The sequence below is a fragment of the Coenobita brevimanus genome, chromosome 71 (genome assembly GCF_032717465.1).
Source record: "Coenobita brevimanus isolate Jiangsu-jjx chromosome 71, ASM3271746v2, whole genome shotgun sequence".
NCBI lineage: Eukaryota > Metazoa > Arthropoda > Malacostraca > Decapoda > Coenobitidae > Coenobita > Coenobita brevimanus.
In genome coordinates, this window is record NC_137024.1 from 35,530,626 (window position 1) to 35,548,360 (window position 17,735).

Consider the following 17,735-nt stretch of genomic DNA (forward strand, 5'->3'; position numbering starts at 1 on the left):
GTCAGTAAACCTTGATAAAACATTGCATGTGAATCCATTACGCTATGCATATACTCCCTTACTGTACAAAATATACAAAGTACTACTGTTACATTACTACCTGACACCTAACTACTCCACTGGTAGTTATTTTTTGGTGATTTATACAAAGTTAAACTCAACCCTTTGAGATAATCTAAATATCTTTTGATAGGAAAAATAAAATTCAAAAGTCATCATTGTATTAAGAAATTTATTGTAAACATTATTTCTAACCCTTTTGGCAACAGAGGATCATTCCTGTAATAAAACAGCCGATGAAAGCTGGAACAAACGCAGGCATGAGGTGGATGGGCATTGTGGTGATGGTTGTGATGGTGTGGTGGGAGTGTTGCCAGGCCAGCCATGTGTGTCACGGGGGTGAAGAGCCAATCCCGCGCCACCGCCTTGCCAGCAAGACTGGCTACTTCTCCGCAGAAAAAGACACAAGACACTGGAAGCAGTTTAAAGAGGAAGGTACTGTGTCATCTACAATTCTATCTTCACTTTAACTTGACCCAAAAGTGCTACCAATCCATTATCAATGCAGAGGTCTATCAAGAAATTAATATTCTAGTCAGAAATAGATGTAAGCTATGGAAACAATATAGAGCTATTGTATTGTGTTATTGTGTAGAGGCAACAGAAGTTCAGGGAGCTATTGCCTCTCCCTCCATGTTAAGGGATCTTCATATGTGGCATGTGTTAGGAACGTAATGCTGTATGGTGGTGAGACCTGGGCAGAAAAGGAAGAGGATATTCACAGGCTCAAATGTACAGAAATGGTAATGATTAGGAGGATGTGCAGTGTATCCTTGAGTGCAAGGCCTGGGGGGGGCTAGGTTTACTATGGAAGAATTGAAAGGTACGATGGGACTGTAGTGTATTGGTGCTGTGATGAGGAGAGGTAGATTGAGATGGTTTGGCCATGTGGAGAGGATGGGGGATGATAATTGGATGCAGAAAGTGAGAAGTATTAATGTTGGGAGTAGGGTAGTGAGAGGTAAACCAAAAAAGACATGGGGCGAGGTCATTGAGTGTGACCTCAGAGATTAGAGACTAAGTAGGGAAGCTGCAAGAGATTGAGCAGCATGGAGAGCCGCCATTAGGTGACTAAGACCAACGCATGCAAGCATGTTGGAGCCTTAAAAAAAATAAAAAAAACAGGAAGTAAGCTGCAAAGTGACATTATTCTTTCCCAACTGAAGATGGATGAATGAATGCATATATTTATATATCTATATCTATCTATCTATCTATCTATACGGTAAGGCCTCACTATAATGGACTAATTGGGGCCCAACCCATTCCGAAAAACGTGAAATTCCGATAAAAGCGACATCCAAACTTCCCCCTGCTAACTCGGACTTTTTCTGATATGTCAGACATTAGTTCGAATTGCATGAAAGGTTTTTAAACGGTTTTGACTCCCATTGTGGTACTGTACCGTGTTATAACTTCACTACATTAATCAAATGGTGTAATATATATAATGATACTGTACTGTACACTGATAAACATGTCTTTTATTTACCTTATTGTAATGAACATACCTGAAGTGGTCAGGCAGTCTAGACTGCTTCTGGCTTTATCTGACTTTTTCCAATATATAGGAATTTAGTCCGGTAACTCCTTGAGTCCAGTTAAAGCAAATTCCAGTCTATTGAAATCTGTTATATTGAGGATTTACTGTATATATATATATACACGAGGTGCTACCCAAAAGTTTCAGTAATTTGAACAGAGAGAGCCAACCGTTTGCAGTTTTGCCCTTTGCCGCTGGGAGGAATCAGCAGCACCCCTTGTGCGTCAGTGTGGCCCCAGCTGTGTGTGTGAGCGGATGTGTTGTTGAGCAGCGCTTACTATTGTAACGTGGTGTGTAGCTGGTTTATTGGTTTTCCAGTGGCGTACCAATGGCGCAGCAATGTCAAGTCAACGTTGATCGTTTTCTTCTATATCCAAGGGATTGTTCACAAGGAATTCGTTCCTCAGTCTGTCAGCAGAAAGTTTTACCGTGAAGTTTTGCAGCATTTGAGGGAGAACATCCACCGCAATCATCGAGAACAGTGGAAGAACAAGGACTGGGTCCTGCATCATGACAACACTCCCTCCCACACGTTAATTGTTGTCCGGCAGTTCCTGGCTTCCACTAACACGGTAGTCATTCCCCACCCACCCTATTTGCCTGACCTTGCCCCCTGCAACTTCTTCCTGTTTCCCAAGCTGAAATTACGACTGAAAGAGCGTCGATTTGACTCGATTGAGAAGATCCAGACAGAATCGCAGGATGTGCTCAAGACCATCATGCCTGAAGCCTTCCAGGGATGCATGGACTCGTGGAAAAAATGCTGGGACCACTGTATACATGCCCAAGGGGACTACCTCGAAGGCAACTCTGAGAACTAGGAGGTAAGGTAACTTATTTTCCTACAATATTCAAATTACTGGAACTTTTGGGAAGCACCCCATATATATATATATATATATATATATATATATATATATATATATATATCTATCTATCTATCTATCTATATACACACACAGTATATACACACACACACATGCCTACACAGCATACCGGTATACCAGTTAACAGAGACACTTGAGGAATTTACCTTCCCAGTTTTATATATCTGTCTATTTATCTATTCCCAGATGCCTTAATCCCTTATACGGGGTGGCCACAAACAAATCACTCCACGTCACCCTGTCCCCCGCCATTTCACTGCCCTGCTCCCAATTCACCCCCCCTCCCTCTCTCATATACCTCTCCACTCCATCCCTCCATCTCATCCTTGGCCTTCCCTTCCCTCTCTCCCCCTCCACCTCACTCCCATACACTCTCCTCATCAGTCTCGCACTCTCCATCCTCACCACATGGCCAAATCACCTCAGTGTGTTTCTCCTAATGCATCCTTTCACATTCACATCCACACCACAATGCTCCTTCACCTTCTCATTTGTCAGTCTGTTCCTCCATGTGACTCCACATGCTCCTCTCAAATAACTCATTTCCACTGCTCTCACTCTTGACTTGTGTCCCTCCAACAACATCCAAGCTTCACTTCTGTACATCAGAGTTGGTATCACAATACTGTCAAGTAATAAATTTTTTGCTTCTGTGCTCACTTCCCTGTTTCTTATCACTGCCTTCAAGGAACCAGCAACCTTTCTTCCTTGTTGTACCCTTTCAAGCACTTCACCCTCCAGACTTCCATCCTTACTCATCACACTACCCAGGTACTTAAACATACTCACATTTTCCATTTCCTCATCATCCAACCTCACTGTATATTCATGGACTTCACCTCTCTTGAAAACCATAAATTTACTCTTCCCTACATTCACCTTTAAATTCCAGTTCTTACACACTCTCCCAAACTCATCCACCAAGCCTTGCAGCTCCCCTTCGTCTTCACTTAACAACACAGTATCATCTGCAAACAACAGTACAGTGCAGGGAGTTTCCAGACTCTGCCCTCTCTCATTAGGACAACTCCAACATCCACTGCCCTACCTTGTATCTGTTTTATAACCCCATCCATATACAGACTGAACAGTCATGGAGACATGACACATCCCTGTTTCAACCCAACCTTCAAATAGAAAAACTCACTCATTTCACTATCCACATGCACTGCAGCCTTAGCACCCTCATACATACTCTTCACAACATTCAACAACTTCCCATCTGCTCCATATATTCTTAATACTTTCCACAGTCCTTGTCTATCCACCCTGTCATATGCTTTCTCCAAATCCATGAAAGCCGCATACAACTTCGTTCCCTTCTCTAGAAACTTTTCCACTAAAGATCTAAAAATGAATAGCTGATCTACACAACCTCTTCCCTTCCTAAAGCCTCCCTGTTCTTCTCCAACTATTTCCTCTGTTATTTCCCTAACTCTGTCAATAAGTACGAAGTATCCTACCATACACTTTTCCTGTTACACTAAGAAGACAAATGCCTCTATGATTATGACACACTTCTTTTTCCCTTTTCCCTTTGTACAAGGGAATAATTATACCTGACTTCCAGTCCTCTGTGACTTTGCTTTCCTCCCAGGCCAGTCTGCACATCTTTCACATCCATTCTACTACTATCTCTCCCTCATGCTTCAGCATTTCATCACACAGTCCATCAGTTCCTGGGGCTTTCCCCATTCTGACTTTCTTCATTGCTTCCACAACTTTCATCCTACTGTTTTCTTCGTGTCTTCTCACCTTCCTCCTTCTCCCAGCCATTCCCCAGCCACTTACACTCGCATTATTTTCATTCTCTATGTTCAATAATTCATTAAAATGTTCTCTCCATCTGCTCACTCATTCTCCCTTGTCCACTAGTAAACTACCATTTTTATCTTTCACTCATTGCCGCCCTGTCTGACTCTCTTTATCTATTTCCAGAACATTTTCTTACATTCCCTCCACTTGACATTCAAATTCCTTCCAAATTCCTCATCCCTCTCTTCATACTCTCACTAATCTTGTCTTGTCACCTCTCTCTTCCTTTCTACATATAACTCTCTCTTCCGTCTCTCAACTTCTTCCACACCCCTATTTCTCATCCATTCATTATGCTTTTATATAGAGAGTATATATATATATATATATATATGTATATATGAGGCTGCGCATGCGAGTTTGTACCAAGTGACTTTTTTTTTTTAAAGCCAGAAATTGTTTAAAGTTTGCGAATATTGAAACATTCATAACTCCGTTGATTTTAAGGCTAGAGACTTCTTTCAAAGATCAATATGAAGGGTAATGTATGCCAAATATTGATATGTTGATAGTCATTGAAAATAATATACGCAAATATATATATATTTTTTTTCGAAATGCCGAAAATTGACGATTTTAGGTACTGTACTGTATACAACTTCAACGAAGTATAACTCCGTTATTAATAAAGCTAGAGACTCCATTAAAAAACCATAGTAGAGAGGAAAGGATGCAGATTACGAATATCTAAACAGATTTCGGATAAACCAATTAGTGCAAGAGAAGACACCTGTTTTCCAAGTGTGACAGAATTTTCACTCAGAGTTCGTGATCACAAAATGATTCTGTACATAGTTGTTAATGAACAGAAAGACATCAAATATGCACTAGGGGGTGGTGATAATGCACTAGGCCACCACGTGCATTATCACCACCCCCAGTGCCATCAGGTAGTGCCACACATCCACCATTATCACCAGCATCATCACTACTATTACCACCATCACCACCAACCCCATCACTTTCACCACCACGAACTATGGCACCAGGAGCCGTATCACCATCGCCAGCATCCTCACATAACGCCACACTAGCTGCACCATTATCATCATCATCACTATGACTATCACCGCTCTCCAAAGCAGCCACACTGACAGCACTTGCTCTATCCCTAAGACCAGGGAGACTTTAAAAGACTTGAAGCCTTCAGCAGGGCCGCTCTCTTGCACCCCTGAAGTCCCAGCGGTTGGGTCATCAACATACTCACTGTCAGAAGACATTAAGGGCACAATGAGCACATTGGGGGGGGGGGGAAGCAGGGAAAAGTGTAGCTTTTGTACGCAGAGAATGACAAGTGAGGCAAAACTGGGCCTTCGCAGTACCGCCAACAGCATGCGCTGGAAACGCTGAAAATAGCACGTAGCCATATCATTAGCATAAGAGTTTCTGGGTTAATGAGAAACAATATTGACCTTATTTAACATGTCAGAGCATTGGCAAAATTTACTTAATAATCTGGTACACAAATTAAAATTATATTCATAACAACTGTTAGATGCTATCAATAGCCAACAATGTATAGCAAGTGGACTGGCAGTGACTCACTGTGTCGGTGTTACTTGGTACAAACTCACCCGCGCTGGCAGTCTGTCGCCCACCCTCACCTCACAAATTGATGCCAGTGTTGTATTTTGAAGGACTTTCAACCTTATGTTTAGTTCAAAATTGTACCAAGCAACATGCCTGGGATATAAAAGAAGGGTCAAAATAGTGATATAACATGAAAACGCATGATCGGCTTGGGTGGCGCTTGGTACAAACTCGCATGCGCGGCCTCATATATACACAGTAACCTCTCAACTAACACTAGTTTAAAAAAAAATGCATTTTCGTTTTAACACGAGCAAATATTTAAGGAGATATGTTTAACTAACAAGGGTTTCTTGATTTAACGCGACTGCACACGTACGTGATAGTTTCAAATTAGCCGTGTGCGCCTTGGACAGTCCCAAGCTGATAGACCGTGTGTGGCAGTTTATGCATAAATACAATTTTGTATTTGTCTCTTTACTTAAACTGGTTTTATTCAAATTATAATATTCGAAAATGAAGTTTGGCCCCATTCTGAGCAATTTGGCTCATTTTTGGACAAAATTTGGCCAGGAAAGTGATGGCAGATCTAAATTGTTACAACTTGATGCTGCAGAACAGAAAGAAGAAAACCACTAGACCAAGATAGAGCAGTTCTTTTATGAAGAAGACAGAAAACTTAAAGGGAGTTATCTTCATCACCAGCAGCACGGGAGTCAGAGGAAGAGGAAGAGGAAGGACAGCAGAGCGAGGAGGGACAACAAATTTAGGGTGGGGAGCGGCAGGAGATGGGGTAGCAGGGTGAGGAGGGACAGCAGCAGACAACGAGTGATGCATAGACGAAGTGAGGCTGTGTTGTTATTGTTTGTGACCTACTGAATGCAATGAAAATGTTGCTTTTACTGTAGTGTTTTTATGACCTACTAATGCATTAATAATGTTGAGGAAATTTCACAATGCCGTGAATGAAGCAGAATTGAAAGAAAATCCACGTAAAAAATGAAAACTATGTACAGTATTTGGGGAGAAGTAAACAATGCTTCGGCCCAACTAGGGCTCAAATGTTGTTTATTTCTCCCCAAATATACTGTTTTTGTTTTTTACGTGGATTTTCCTTCAAATTAATATTGTTGCTTTTAAATTTAGAGTAGCATAATTCCCCAAATGGGTAGACTTTCCCAGAGTCCAGGAACATAACCCCCAATATTACCACTGTCTCTTATGGGAAAATTATGTTTAAAAAACGTGTTTTTAACTAATGCGACCTCTCCAGGAACCTAACCCTCGCGTTATTTGAGAGGTTACTGTATATATATATATATATATATATATATATATATATCCATCCATCCATCATCCGATCCTACATTGCCCTATGAGGAGCGTAGGAGCCTGGGGCTAGGTAGTTGGTCCCGACATTTAAGATGAGAGTGACCAGCCTCACTCATCCCTGAGTGGCATTACATGAGCAATCAACCCCAACCATCCCTTGGATATAAACCTTCATGGGCTCAATCCGATTGGACTACAATAATTACCCACTAAACCACCAGGTGCCAAAATTTGGTTATATGGTTACCACCCAGCATAGTAAATGGTTTCCTGGTGTTCAGGAAACCATTTGGCTTTTCACTCAGTGTAGAGTCACCCACAGGCAAAAGGAAGAGGAAAGAATGAAGGAAAGAAAGACAGAAGAGGGAGTGTAAAGTCACCCATAGGCAGAAGGACAAGGAAAGAATGAAGGAAAGAAAGACAGAAGAGGATGGAAGGAAAGAAGGCTGGAGGAGAGGAAAGGGCAGACACCCAACAGCAGCACTACATCGAGTGAGTGGATGGTGAGTGCCCCCACCCACCACTGTATGTATATATATATATATATATATATATATATATATATATATATATACTACTTATATATACAGTACAGTATATATATATATATATATATATATATATATATACAGTACAGTATATATATATATATATATATATATATATATATATATATATATATATATACTACTTATATATACAGTACAGTATATATATATATATATATATATATATATATATATATATATATATATATATATATATATACTACTTATATATACAGTACATTATATATAAAATATATATATATATATATATATATATATATATACAGTGCTCGTCAGAATTATTGAGCGCCCTGCGTCCCTCCTAAGAAACAAACCTTTCAACATTGAACAAACATATAAATAATGCATTTTATTTACCTTTAGTGCTTCGCAGGGTAGCCTTTACATTTCTTCACGGACCTGAGACGTCTTGGAAGTGAAAGGGCGAGGCTCCTGAGGTGCTGGAGGGGTATTTTGTCCCAGGAGTCACGAATGGCAGCTTCCAGCTTAGGCAGAGAGCTAACGTCCTTCCCTTGGAGACTCTTCTTTACGAGGTACCAGAGGTTTTCAATCGGGTTGAGGTCTGGGCTATTTCCTGGCCAGTCTGTCATGAATGATACCTCGCAGTCACGAAGCCAATTGGTGACCGATTTGGTCTTGTGAGCAGGTGCACCGTCCTGCTGAAACACTCGTGCACCTGTTAGCTCGAATGAGTCTGGTAAATGATCACACAGAAGCTCCAGGTAAACATCCTGATTCACTGTAACATTCTTGGGAAGCACAACAAACTTCCCCAAACCTTGACCCGAGAAACAAGCCCACACCATGAGTGAATCAGGATGTTTAACTGTGCTTTCTACATACCGTGGGTCAAGTGGGTCACTGCCTTTGCGTCAATACGCACGTGCTTCTTTGTTACAGGTAACACTAAAGAGTTGCCTCATCAGACCACAACACTGACAACCATTGCTCCTCACCCCAGTTTAGGTATTTATTAGCAAAGATAAGCCTACGAATTCTCTGGCTCTTGGTGAGAAGAGGCTTTTTCACAGGCCTATGACTTGTGTAACCAAGCTCATGCACCCTACGAGACACTGTTCTCACAGACACCTCACCAAACACTTCCGGGTTGCTCTCCTTAATTTTCCTTGCAGTCACATGAAGATTAAACTCCACTGCACGTTTTAAAACATTAACAGACCTTGGGGAAGTTTTCCTAGGCCTACCAGACCTCGGTTTCTTTGTGGGACCTTCACCACTGTTTTCCAACCGAAACCGCGCACACCAACGACGCACTGTCGATCGTGCCACACCAACCAATTCACTAATTTCCTTTGTCTGGTGGCCTGCCTCCTTTAGAGCAATGATCTGGGATATGATTTCACTCGATAGTTCACAGGCAGGTGCCATAACAAAGTGGTGAACCCCAAAACACTGTGGGACACTCGGTAAAAAATGGCGCAATTTGAGAGGGACACGCGGCGGAGTTCCTCTCTCTCAGGCAGCCCGTGGGCGACTGAGGCGGGAACCAACCAGCGTGTTGGAAGGCCTCAGGCTACTGTGACGTCATGCTCGCGGCGCAAACTTGTGGCTCAATTTTTACCCCCAAAAATGGGTGATTCTTTTTTGGCCATAAGTATTGCGCGCCCGGCGGACGACAATGAATAATTTTAACGAGTACTGTATATATATATATATATATATATATATATATATATATATATATATATATATATATATATATATATATATATTTATATATATATATATATATATATATATATATATATATATATATATATATATATATATATATATATATATATATATATATATATATATATATATACAGTAGGACCTCACCTCACCAATAACGATTTCGACAATAATGTTTTCGGCAATAACGGTAAGTTGGAATAGATACCCAGTTTCTATAATAACTTTTGGGTTCACTTGAATGACGGTTATTTCGTGCATGCCAAGTTGTTATAGTGCAAATATGTCCATATAACGATGAGGAATCAAACAGACAAACAAGAAAAGATGAAGGAAATTGCCGAAAATGTGAGCAGTAGCAAGGAGGAGATGGAGGATCCTCCCCTCGCCACCTCCCCTGACTCACCCACTGCTGTCCCCTCCACCTCCACTGCCCTGCCTGACTCACAATCTGCCTCCCCCTCCACCTCCACAGCCCCACATGACTCACCTGCTCCACCTGGCATACCTGCAACCCCTAACATAATGACTGTTGCTGCATTCTGGAAGAAATGTAACATTCATTCATTGCCAGACGCCATGTATCCCAAATGGAGTTGCCAGTGTAACATTCAACAGGCCATAAATTTCTTCGTCAATGCCTGGAATAATACAACATTGGCAACCATTAAACATGCCTGGTTGGCACTCCAGCCACAACTCAAGTCTGCTGAGACAGAGAGAGAGCAGCCATCAGAATTAATGACTAATGATTGGACCTGTAAATCAGATTTCAAGAAAATACCAGAAACAGTATCACGATCGAGTGAATGGCCGCCATCAGTCACTCATCACTCACTCTCTTTCACAAAGCTAGCCAGCCGAGGAAGAACAACAGAGAAGGGTTGAGTAGATGATGACATTGATGACAATGGGGACTTTTCTGAAGATTTTGACTTTATGGGATTTGATGAAGTGTTGATGGAAGTGGGTGACCCTGGCGTGAGAGGCAGGAGTGGGGACGAGGCCAGCAGTGGGTCAGGGGGTACGATGCAGTAGCATCAATGCACAAGCCTCTAAACAATCATCATACCAAACACCTCATAACTCCATTAAGGTGAGTTTTATATTACTCATGATGATTTAATAACTAATCTTATTATTTCTGCTAAAAAAAAGTAGTGATAGGAGGACTCCAGGTGGGAAAAGTGGATAATAGTCCAGGAGTGGTGGCACCAATAAACCCTTTATACATGTATTTTAAAGTCACGCAAATAACGTTTTCGCTAATAACGGCATATTTCTGGCACCAGTTAGGCATTATGGGTGAGATCTTATTGTATAAATATAAATATACAGTATATATATATATATATATATATATATATATATATATATATATATATATATTGTATATATATAAATATACAGTATATATATATATATATATATATATATATATATATATATACACACACACACACAGTATATATGTATATACAGCTACCACAAATTGACTTAGGACCTTCCCCCACAAGGTATTAAAAAACACAGAAATCATAGTATATCACAATGTTTGTTCATGAAATGCCATTCATTAATATGAAATCATGTTTCCCTTGTTTTCAGGACCAGTTGGATGTGTTTTGGCATGGAATCACTTAGATCTCTGAAGTAATCTAAGGACATTTCTTTGCACCAAACATTTGTCAGTTCAATCTTGAGGTTGTCCAGATTGGGTGTCTTCTTCTCTGCCATGATTTTCTTCATTTTTGCCCAGCAGTTTTCAATCGTTTTTAGATCCGGACTGTTGCCAGGCCAGTCGAGGACCTCAATCCAATTATCCTGAAGCCATTTTGTCACCTTTCTTGACTTGTGACATGTAGCTGAATCGTGCATGACAAAGTCGCACCCATGAATAGCAAAAAAAGTTTAACAAATGATCTCTCAGAACTTGAATGTACCAGCCACCATTCAGCAACAAGTTCTTAGGAAGAAAGTAGAGGCCTCCTCTTTCCATTTCACCAGAGAAACACCCCCATACCATTACTGATTGTCAGTGCTTAACAGTCGGCACCGCGTAAGCAGGGTCATATTGACTACGGGAGGCAGGGCAACGAACCTTGGCAGAACGCACCTGGAACACTTGAAATGTGCTTTCATCAGAAAACATAACTTTTCTCCAATCATCTTGATGTCCAGTGTGCATACTTCTTGGCAAACTGAATGCGCTTCTTCTTTATGCGGTCAGTGAGAAGCAGTTTCTTGGCCGCGGTGTGGCTTGGCCAACCCATCTCCTTCTGCAAGTGGTGTTGGATAGTTCGAAGTGAGACGTCTTGTAACAGCTGGGGATGCATTCTCTTCAATTCTGCTGCTGTCAGTAGAGGATTCTTGATTACTTCCCTGTTCAGTAGCATATCTGTACCTCTGGAAGTTGTCCTCTTCTTTCCACCACCATGCTTGTGCTCTGGTACGACATCAGGTGGCAGGCCGCTCGCTGCAGTGAGAACCTTCATGACGGTCGACTTTGTGCGTCCAGTACGTTCACAAATCGTGTTGAGAGGGACATTATCCTGCCTCCATGCAATGATATGGACCCTCTCATCCTTTGAGCAGTATTTCATGGCATGACAACTTGACTCTAGGAAAATAACAGGGCAAACAGTAACGCATACGATAAAAGGGGGAGGTGCAAGCTCGGAGCAACGGGAACATATACTCCCACTCTCGCTTCTGGGCAAGCACTGACATTCTGAGTGTTTCACCATCTCCCACCAACCCCAGAGGAGTTGCCAGGTACTTCTTGCCCAAAAAATTCACTTGGTGAAGGTGGAAACACAAAGCAAAGACAGACAACTCTCCCATAGCAATTCTGTGAGTAGGTCCTATGTCAGTTTGGAGTGGATATTATATATATATATATATATATATATATATATATATACAGGGTGTAAAGCGACGTATGACAAAAACTTACACCAATGATCTATCATGCAATTTTGAGTATATTTTGTTCTATAACATATACTCCCTGTGACCCCAGTTCGGTACCCAGCATTCGGCTGTTTAAGTGTAGAAGTTTAGCGGCAGCATAGGTGCCATTCGGTGAGAGCCTCGCAGGGTGACGTGAGACGAGTTTTATTAGCATATACTGTACTGTGCATAAAAATCCCATACCCTATCAGTACAAACGAGTTTTAAGAAGAAACTTTACGAAGTCTGTTGATTCTTTAACATCGTCATGCATTCCTGCAATTCTTTTGCACAAATCAAAAGTGTGCATGGAAAAGTTTGGAAGGAATGAGAGAGTGTTTTTGATTGGTGATATGAATGGTAAAGTTGGGAATGTGAAGGTGGATGGAATAGTTGGTGAGTGGGGTGTGCCTGCTGAGATAGATGAGAATGGGAGTGCGTTAGTGGACATTTGTGCTGGGAGGGGGTTGGTGGTAGCCAATACTCTCTTCAGGAATAAAATGATCCACAGGTATACATGGCGAGTGATGAGAAGGGTGGGTGGTGAACTGAATGAAAGGAAGGCAATGATTGATTATGTGTGTGTGGATGAAAGGATGCGAAGATGTGTAATGGATACAAGAGTTTATAGAGGTTGGGGGAGTGGACTTTCTGACCACTACTTGGTGGTGGCCAGAATCAAGGTCCAATTAGAATGGAGAAATAGAAGAAGGGAAAGACGAGAGGAAGGAGTAGTTGCAAGGAGAGTGGAAAGGTTACAAGAGGATGAGAAAAAGGCAGAGTATAAGAGAGAAGTGGAGGAACGATTGTGCAAATATGAATTGGAGCAGATGGGAGACGTGGAAGGTGTGTGTAGCATATTTACAGAAGAAATATGTGCAGCATGTGATGTGGCGTGTGGAAGGAAGAGAAGACGGAGGGGGGTGCAAGGAACAGCGTGGTGGACTGAAGAGGTGAAACAGGCTGTGGCACAAAAGAAAAAAGCATATAATGAATGGATGAGAAATAGGGGCGTGGAAGAAGTTGAGAGGCGGAAGAGAGAGTTATATGTAGAAAGAAAGAGAGAGGTGAAAAGATTAGTAAGAGAGAGTAAGAAGAGAGTGGATGAGGAATTTGGTAGGAATTTGAGTGTAAAGTGGAGGGACTGTAAGAAAATGTTCTGGAAAGAGGTGAAAAGAGTAAGACAGGGTGGAAGTGAAGTTAGCAGGGGAGTGAAAGATAAAAATGGTAGATTACTAGTGGAGAAGGGAGAAAAAGTGAGCAGATGGAGAGAACACTTTAAGGAATTGTTGAACGTAGAGGATGGAAGTAATGCAAGTATAAGTGGCTGGGGAATGGCTGGGAGAAGGAGGGAGGTGAGAAGACAGGAAGAAATCAGTAGGATAGAAGTTGTGGAAGCAATGAAGAAAGTTAAAACTGGGAAAGCCCCAGGAATTGATGGAGTGTGTGGTGAAATGCTGAAGCATGGGGGAGAGATAGTAGTAGAATGGATGTGGAAGATGTGCAGATTAGCCTGGGAGGAAGGTAGAGTCCCGGAGGATTGGAAGTCAGGTATAATTATTCCCTTGTACAAAGGAAAAGGGGAAAAAGAAGTGTGTGGTAATCATAGGGGCATTTGTCTTCTTAGTATAATAGGAAAAGTGTATGGTAGGATACTTATTGACAGAGTTAGAGAAAGAACAGAGAAATTAATTGGAGAAGAACATGGAGGCTTTAGGAAGGGAAGAGGTTGTGTAGATCAGATATTCATTCTTAGATCTTTAGTGGAAAAGTTTCTAGAGAAGGGAAAGAAGTTGTATGCAGCTTTCATGGATTTGGAGAAAGCATATGACAGGGTGGATAGACAAGGATTGTGGAAAGTGTTAAGAATATATGGAGTAGATGGGAAGTTGTTGAATGCTGTGAAGAGTATGTATGATGGTGCTAAGGCTGCAGTGCATGTGGATGGTGAACTAAGTGAATTTTTCTCTTTGAAAGTTGGGTTGAAACAGGGATGTGTCATGTCTCCATGGTTGTTCAATCTGTACATGGATGGGGTAATAAAATAGGTACAAGGTAGGGTAGTGGATGTTGGAGTGGCCCTGGTGAGAGAGGATAGTGTTTGGAAACTCCCTGTACTGTTGTTTGCAGATGATACTATGTTGTTGAGTGAAGACGAAGGGGAGCTGCAAGGCTTGGTGGATGAGTTTGGGAGAGTGTGTAAGAAACGGAATCTGAAGGTGAATGTAGGGAAGAGTAAAGTGATGGTCTTTGAGAGAGGTGAAGTCAGTGAATGTACAGCGAGGTTGGATGGTGAGGAATTGGAAAATGTGAGTACGTTTAAGTACTTGGGTAGTGTGATGAGTAAGGATGGAGGTTTGGAGGGTGAAGTGCTTGAAAGGGTACAGCAGGGAAGAAAGGTTGCTGGTTCTTTGAAAGCAGTGACAAGAAACAGGGAAGTGAGCATGGAAGTGAAAAAGTTACTACATGACAGTATTGTGATACCAACTCTAACGTACGGAAGTGAAGCTTGGACATTGTTGGAAGGACACAAGTCAAGAGTGAGAGCAGTGGAAATGAGTTATTTAAGAGGAGCCTGTGGAGTCACATGGAGAGATAGGCTGACGAATGAGGATATAAAGGAACGTTGTGGTGTTGATGTGGATGTGATTGGAAGCGTTATGAGGAACACACTGAGGTGGTTTGGCCATGTGGAGAGGATGGAGGGTGAAAGACTGACGAAGAGAGTGTATGTGAGTGAGGTGGAGGGGGGAAGAGGGAGGGGGAGGCCGAGGATGAGATGGAGGGATGGGGTGGAGAGGTATATGAGAGAGGGGAGTGTGAGTTGGGAGCAGGGTAGTGAAATGGCGGGGGACAGGGCGACTTGGAGGCGATTTGTTTGTGGCCACCCCAAACGGGATTGAGGCGTCTGGCAATAGATAGATAGACTGTAAGTTAATTATTAAATTCATATTTTATGGCCTGCTAGAGAGTAGGGAGGAAGGAGCGGGGCTGGTGTGTTGTTGCCAGATATGTAATGTTTAGTTTGTAGGATATTGCTACGAACATTATCATAACACCCACAGCTCATTCAATGGAAAAATGTTATTGTAAAGGGAGATTAGCCTCACTTTGGAAGATTATTATTTATAAAAACTTTTCCGCTGCAAACATGGCGCGATTGGGTGTCTCCACCTGTTTTCATCTCTGCAGCACTGGCATTACCATCGCAGAATCTGTAAAAATAGACGATATCTGCATATTCTTCATTGCTGTACGTACGTGGCATGCTGTTTCATGAACAAGTGAAGCTGAACCCAGTGAACAGCTGAACACGGAGAACAGTCTCTAAAGCGTGTCCTCGCCTGCAAATTTTCCCGTTCAAATGACAGTGGAAGCAGGGTTGTCAAGTCCTTATAATCGATCTCGCTAGTTTAGTCCTGAAAACTTGCCAGAATGTCGCTGGATAGTAAACACTGCAAAACATCACTAGTAAATATATTTGAATCTCTAGAATATCACCTAAAAATGGCAAAAATATCCTGAATGTAGCTAGATATCATGTTGCCAGATGTTAAATAGTGCCGCTAGGTAGAAGCAAAAAATAGGTCTAGCTGCATAGTCGTTACATTGGCAATCCTGTGTCACTGTTCTCACGTCATCAGATGAAAGCAATGGTGCCACGTGTACTTGCAGAAGAAAAATTGTAATGAATAACAATATTACCTCTGACTTAAAGGAATGCTAGTCACTCATTACATTAATATTTTTCCATTGAATGAGCTGTGGGTGTTACAATAATGCTTGTAGCAACATCCTATGAACTAAACATTACATAACTGGCAACAAAACACCAGCCCCTCTCCTCCCTCCCTACTCTCTCGCAAGCCATAAAATATGAATTTAATCCTTGATGTACAGTCGATTTGTGCAAAACAACTGCAGGAATGCATGACGATGTTAAAGAATCAATAGACTTCGTAAAGTTTCTTCTTAAAACTCAGTTGTACTGATAGGGTATGGGATTTTTACGTACAGTACAGTATAAGCTAATAAAACTCGTCTCCTGTCACCGTGCGAGGCTCTCACCGAATGGCACCTATGCAGCCGCTAAACTTCTACACTTAAACAGCCGAATGCTGGGTACTGAACTGGGGTCACAGGGAGTATATGTTATAGAACAAAATATACTCAAAATTGCATGATAGATCATTGGTGTAAGTTTTTGTCATACGTCGCGTTACATCCTGTATATATATATATATATATATATATATATATAGGCTACAGTATAACATTGCAATATGTACAGCACTCACCACACATATCCATGGCCACATTACCAGATTCCACTTGAAACATTACCTCCTCTTGAACACACCCCATAGACATAAACATGTGATTGTAGTGTCTTGCCTTGGTGCATTATGCATTCAGTAAGATATTGTTAAATATTGTTCGTTACTTGGTTCATAAAAAATGGAAAATAAACTCAAGAAATAAATTTTGTGTATTTATTAGTGAACTGATGATTTGGGAAGAAATGTTGTATACAGCAGAGTTATCACGCTTCTCATGCTCACACATCAGCCTTGTACGAGTATACAGCTGCGGCTCACTCATTTCTTCCTCACCTGACCACCGTCACTCCATCCCCTCACTCCCCACTCAACTGTTGCAGATAATAAACACGTAAGAATTGCCTGCTCAGCAATGTTGTCCAACCAAACAGACTTTCATTTCTATCGTCTAGAGTTTATCATGCATTAATGTATAAATTCTTCTTTGAATGTATTTTCACTGGCAGAAAAGATAAAATCTAGTTGATAGAAATGAAGGTTTGTTTTCTTGGACAAAATTCCTGTGCTTGTAATTCCTGCAATTTCTATTTTATTACAGGTATCTACTAAACAGTTGAGTGGTGGGTGAAGGGTGGAGTAATGGCGGTCAGAGAGGAGGAAATTGGTGGGCTGTGTCCATATACACATCTGATGTGACAGCAACGGATGTGTGATAATTCTACTTCACAACATATCTTACCAAATATGACTATACGGGGTGGCCATTTGACTTTGAGTTAGTTGTTTTCTGGGACAGGGCACTAACCCTTTTCCAACCCATTTGTTTACATGTAGGGAACATGTATGGATTGGTTATATGGTTACCACCTAGTGTTATAAATGGTTTCCTAGCTTACAGGAAACCATTTGGCCTGTCACTCAATGTAAAACCGCATGAAAAGGAAAGAGTATGGTAACAGAAAGTGACAGGAAAGATGACAGAAATAGGAAGAGAGGAGGGCAGATACAGAAAAAGAATGATAAAGGCGAAAGAAGAAGTAGGCAGTGCTGTATCAGGTGAATGATTGATGGT

General features: G+C 41.3%; 1 protein-coding gene across 1 annotated transcript in view; it reads left to right on the plus strand.

Moving 5' to 3' along the window:
* The first annotated feature begins 309 nt into the window (after window positions 1-309).
* Window positions 310-17,735, plus strand: part of LOC145406829 (multiple inositol polyphosphate phosphatase 1-like) — a 162,858-nt gene continuing 145,432 nt past the window's right edge. The window contains exon 1 of the mRNA XM_080277929.1: window positions 310-495. Within this exon, the coding sequence (XP_080134055.1) occupies window positions 321-495 (175 nt within the window). The 5' untranslated portion in view covers window positions 310-320. The remainder of the gene's footprint in view (window positions 496-17,735) is intronic.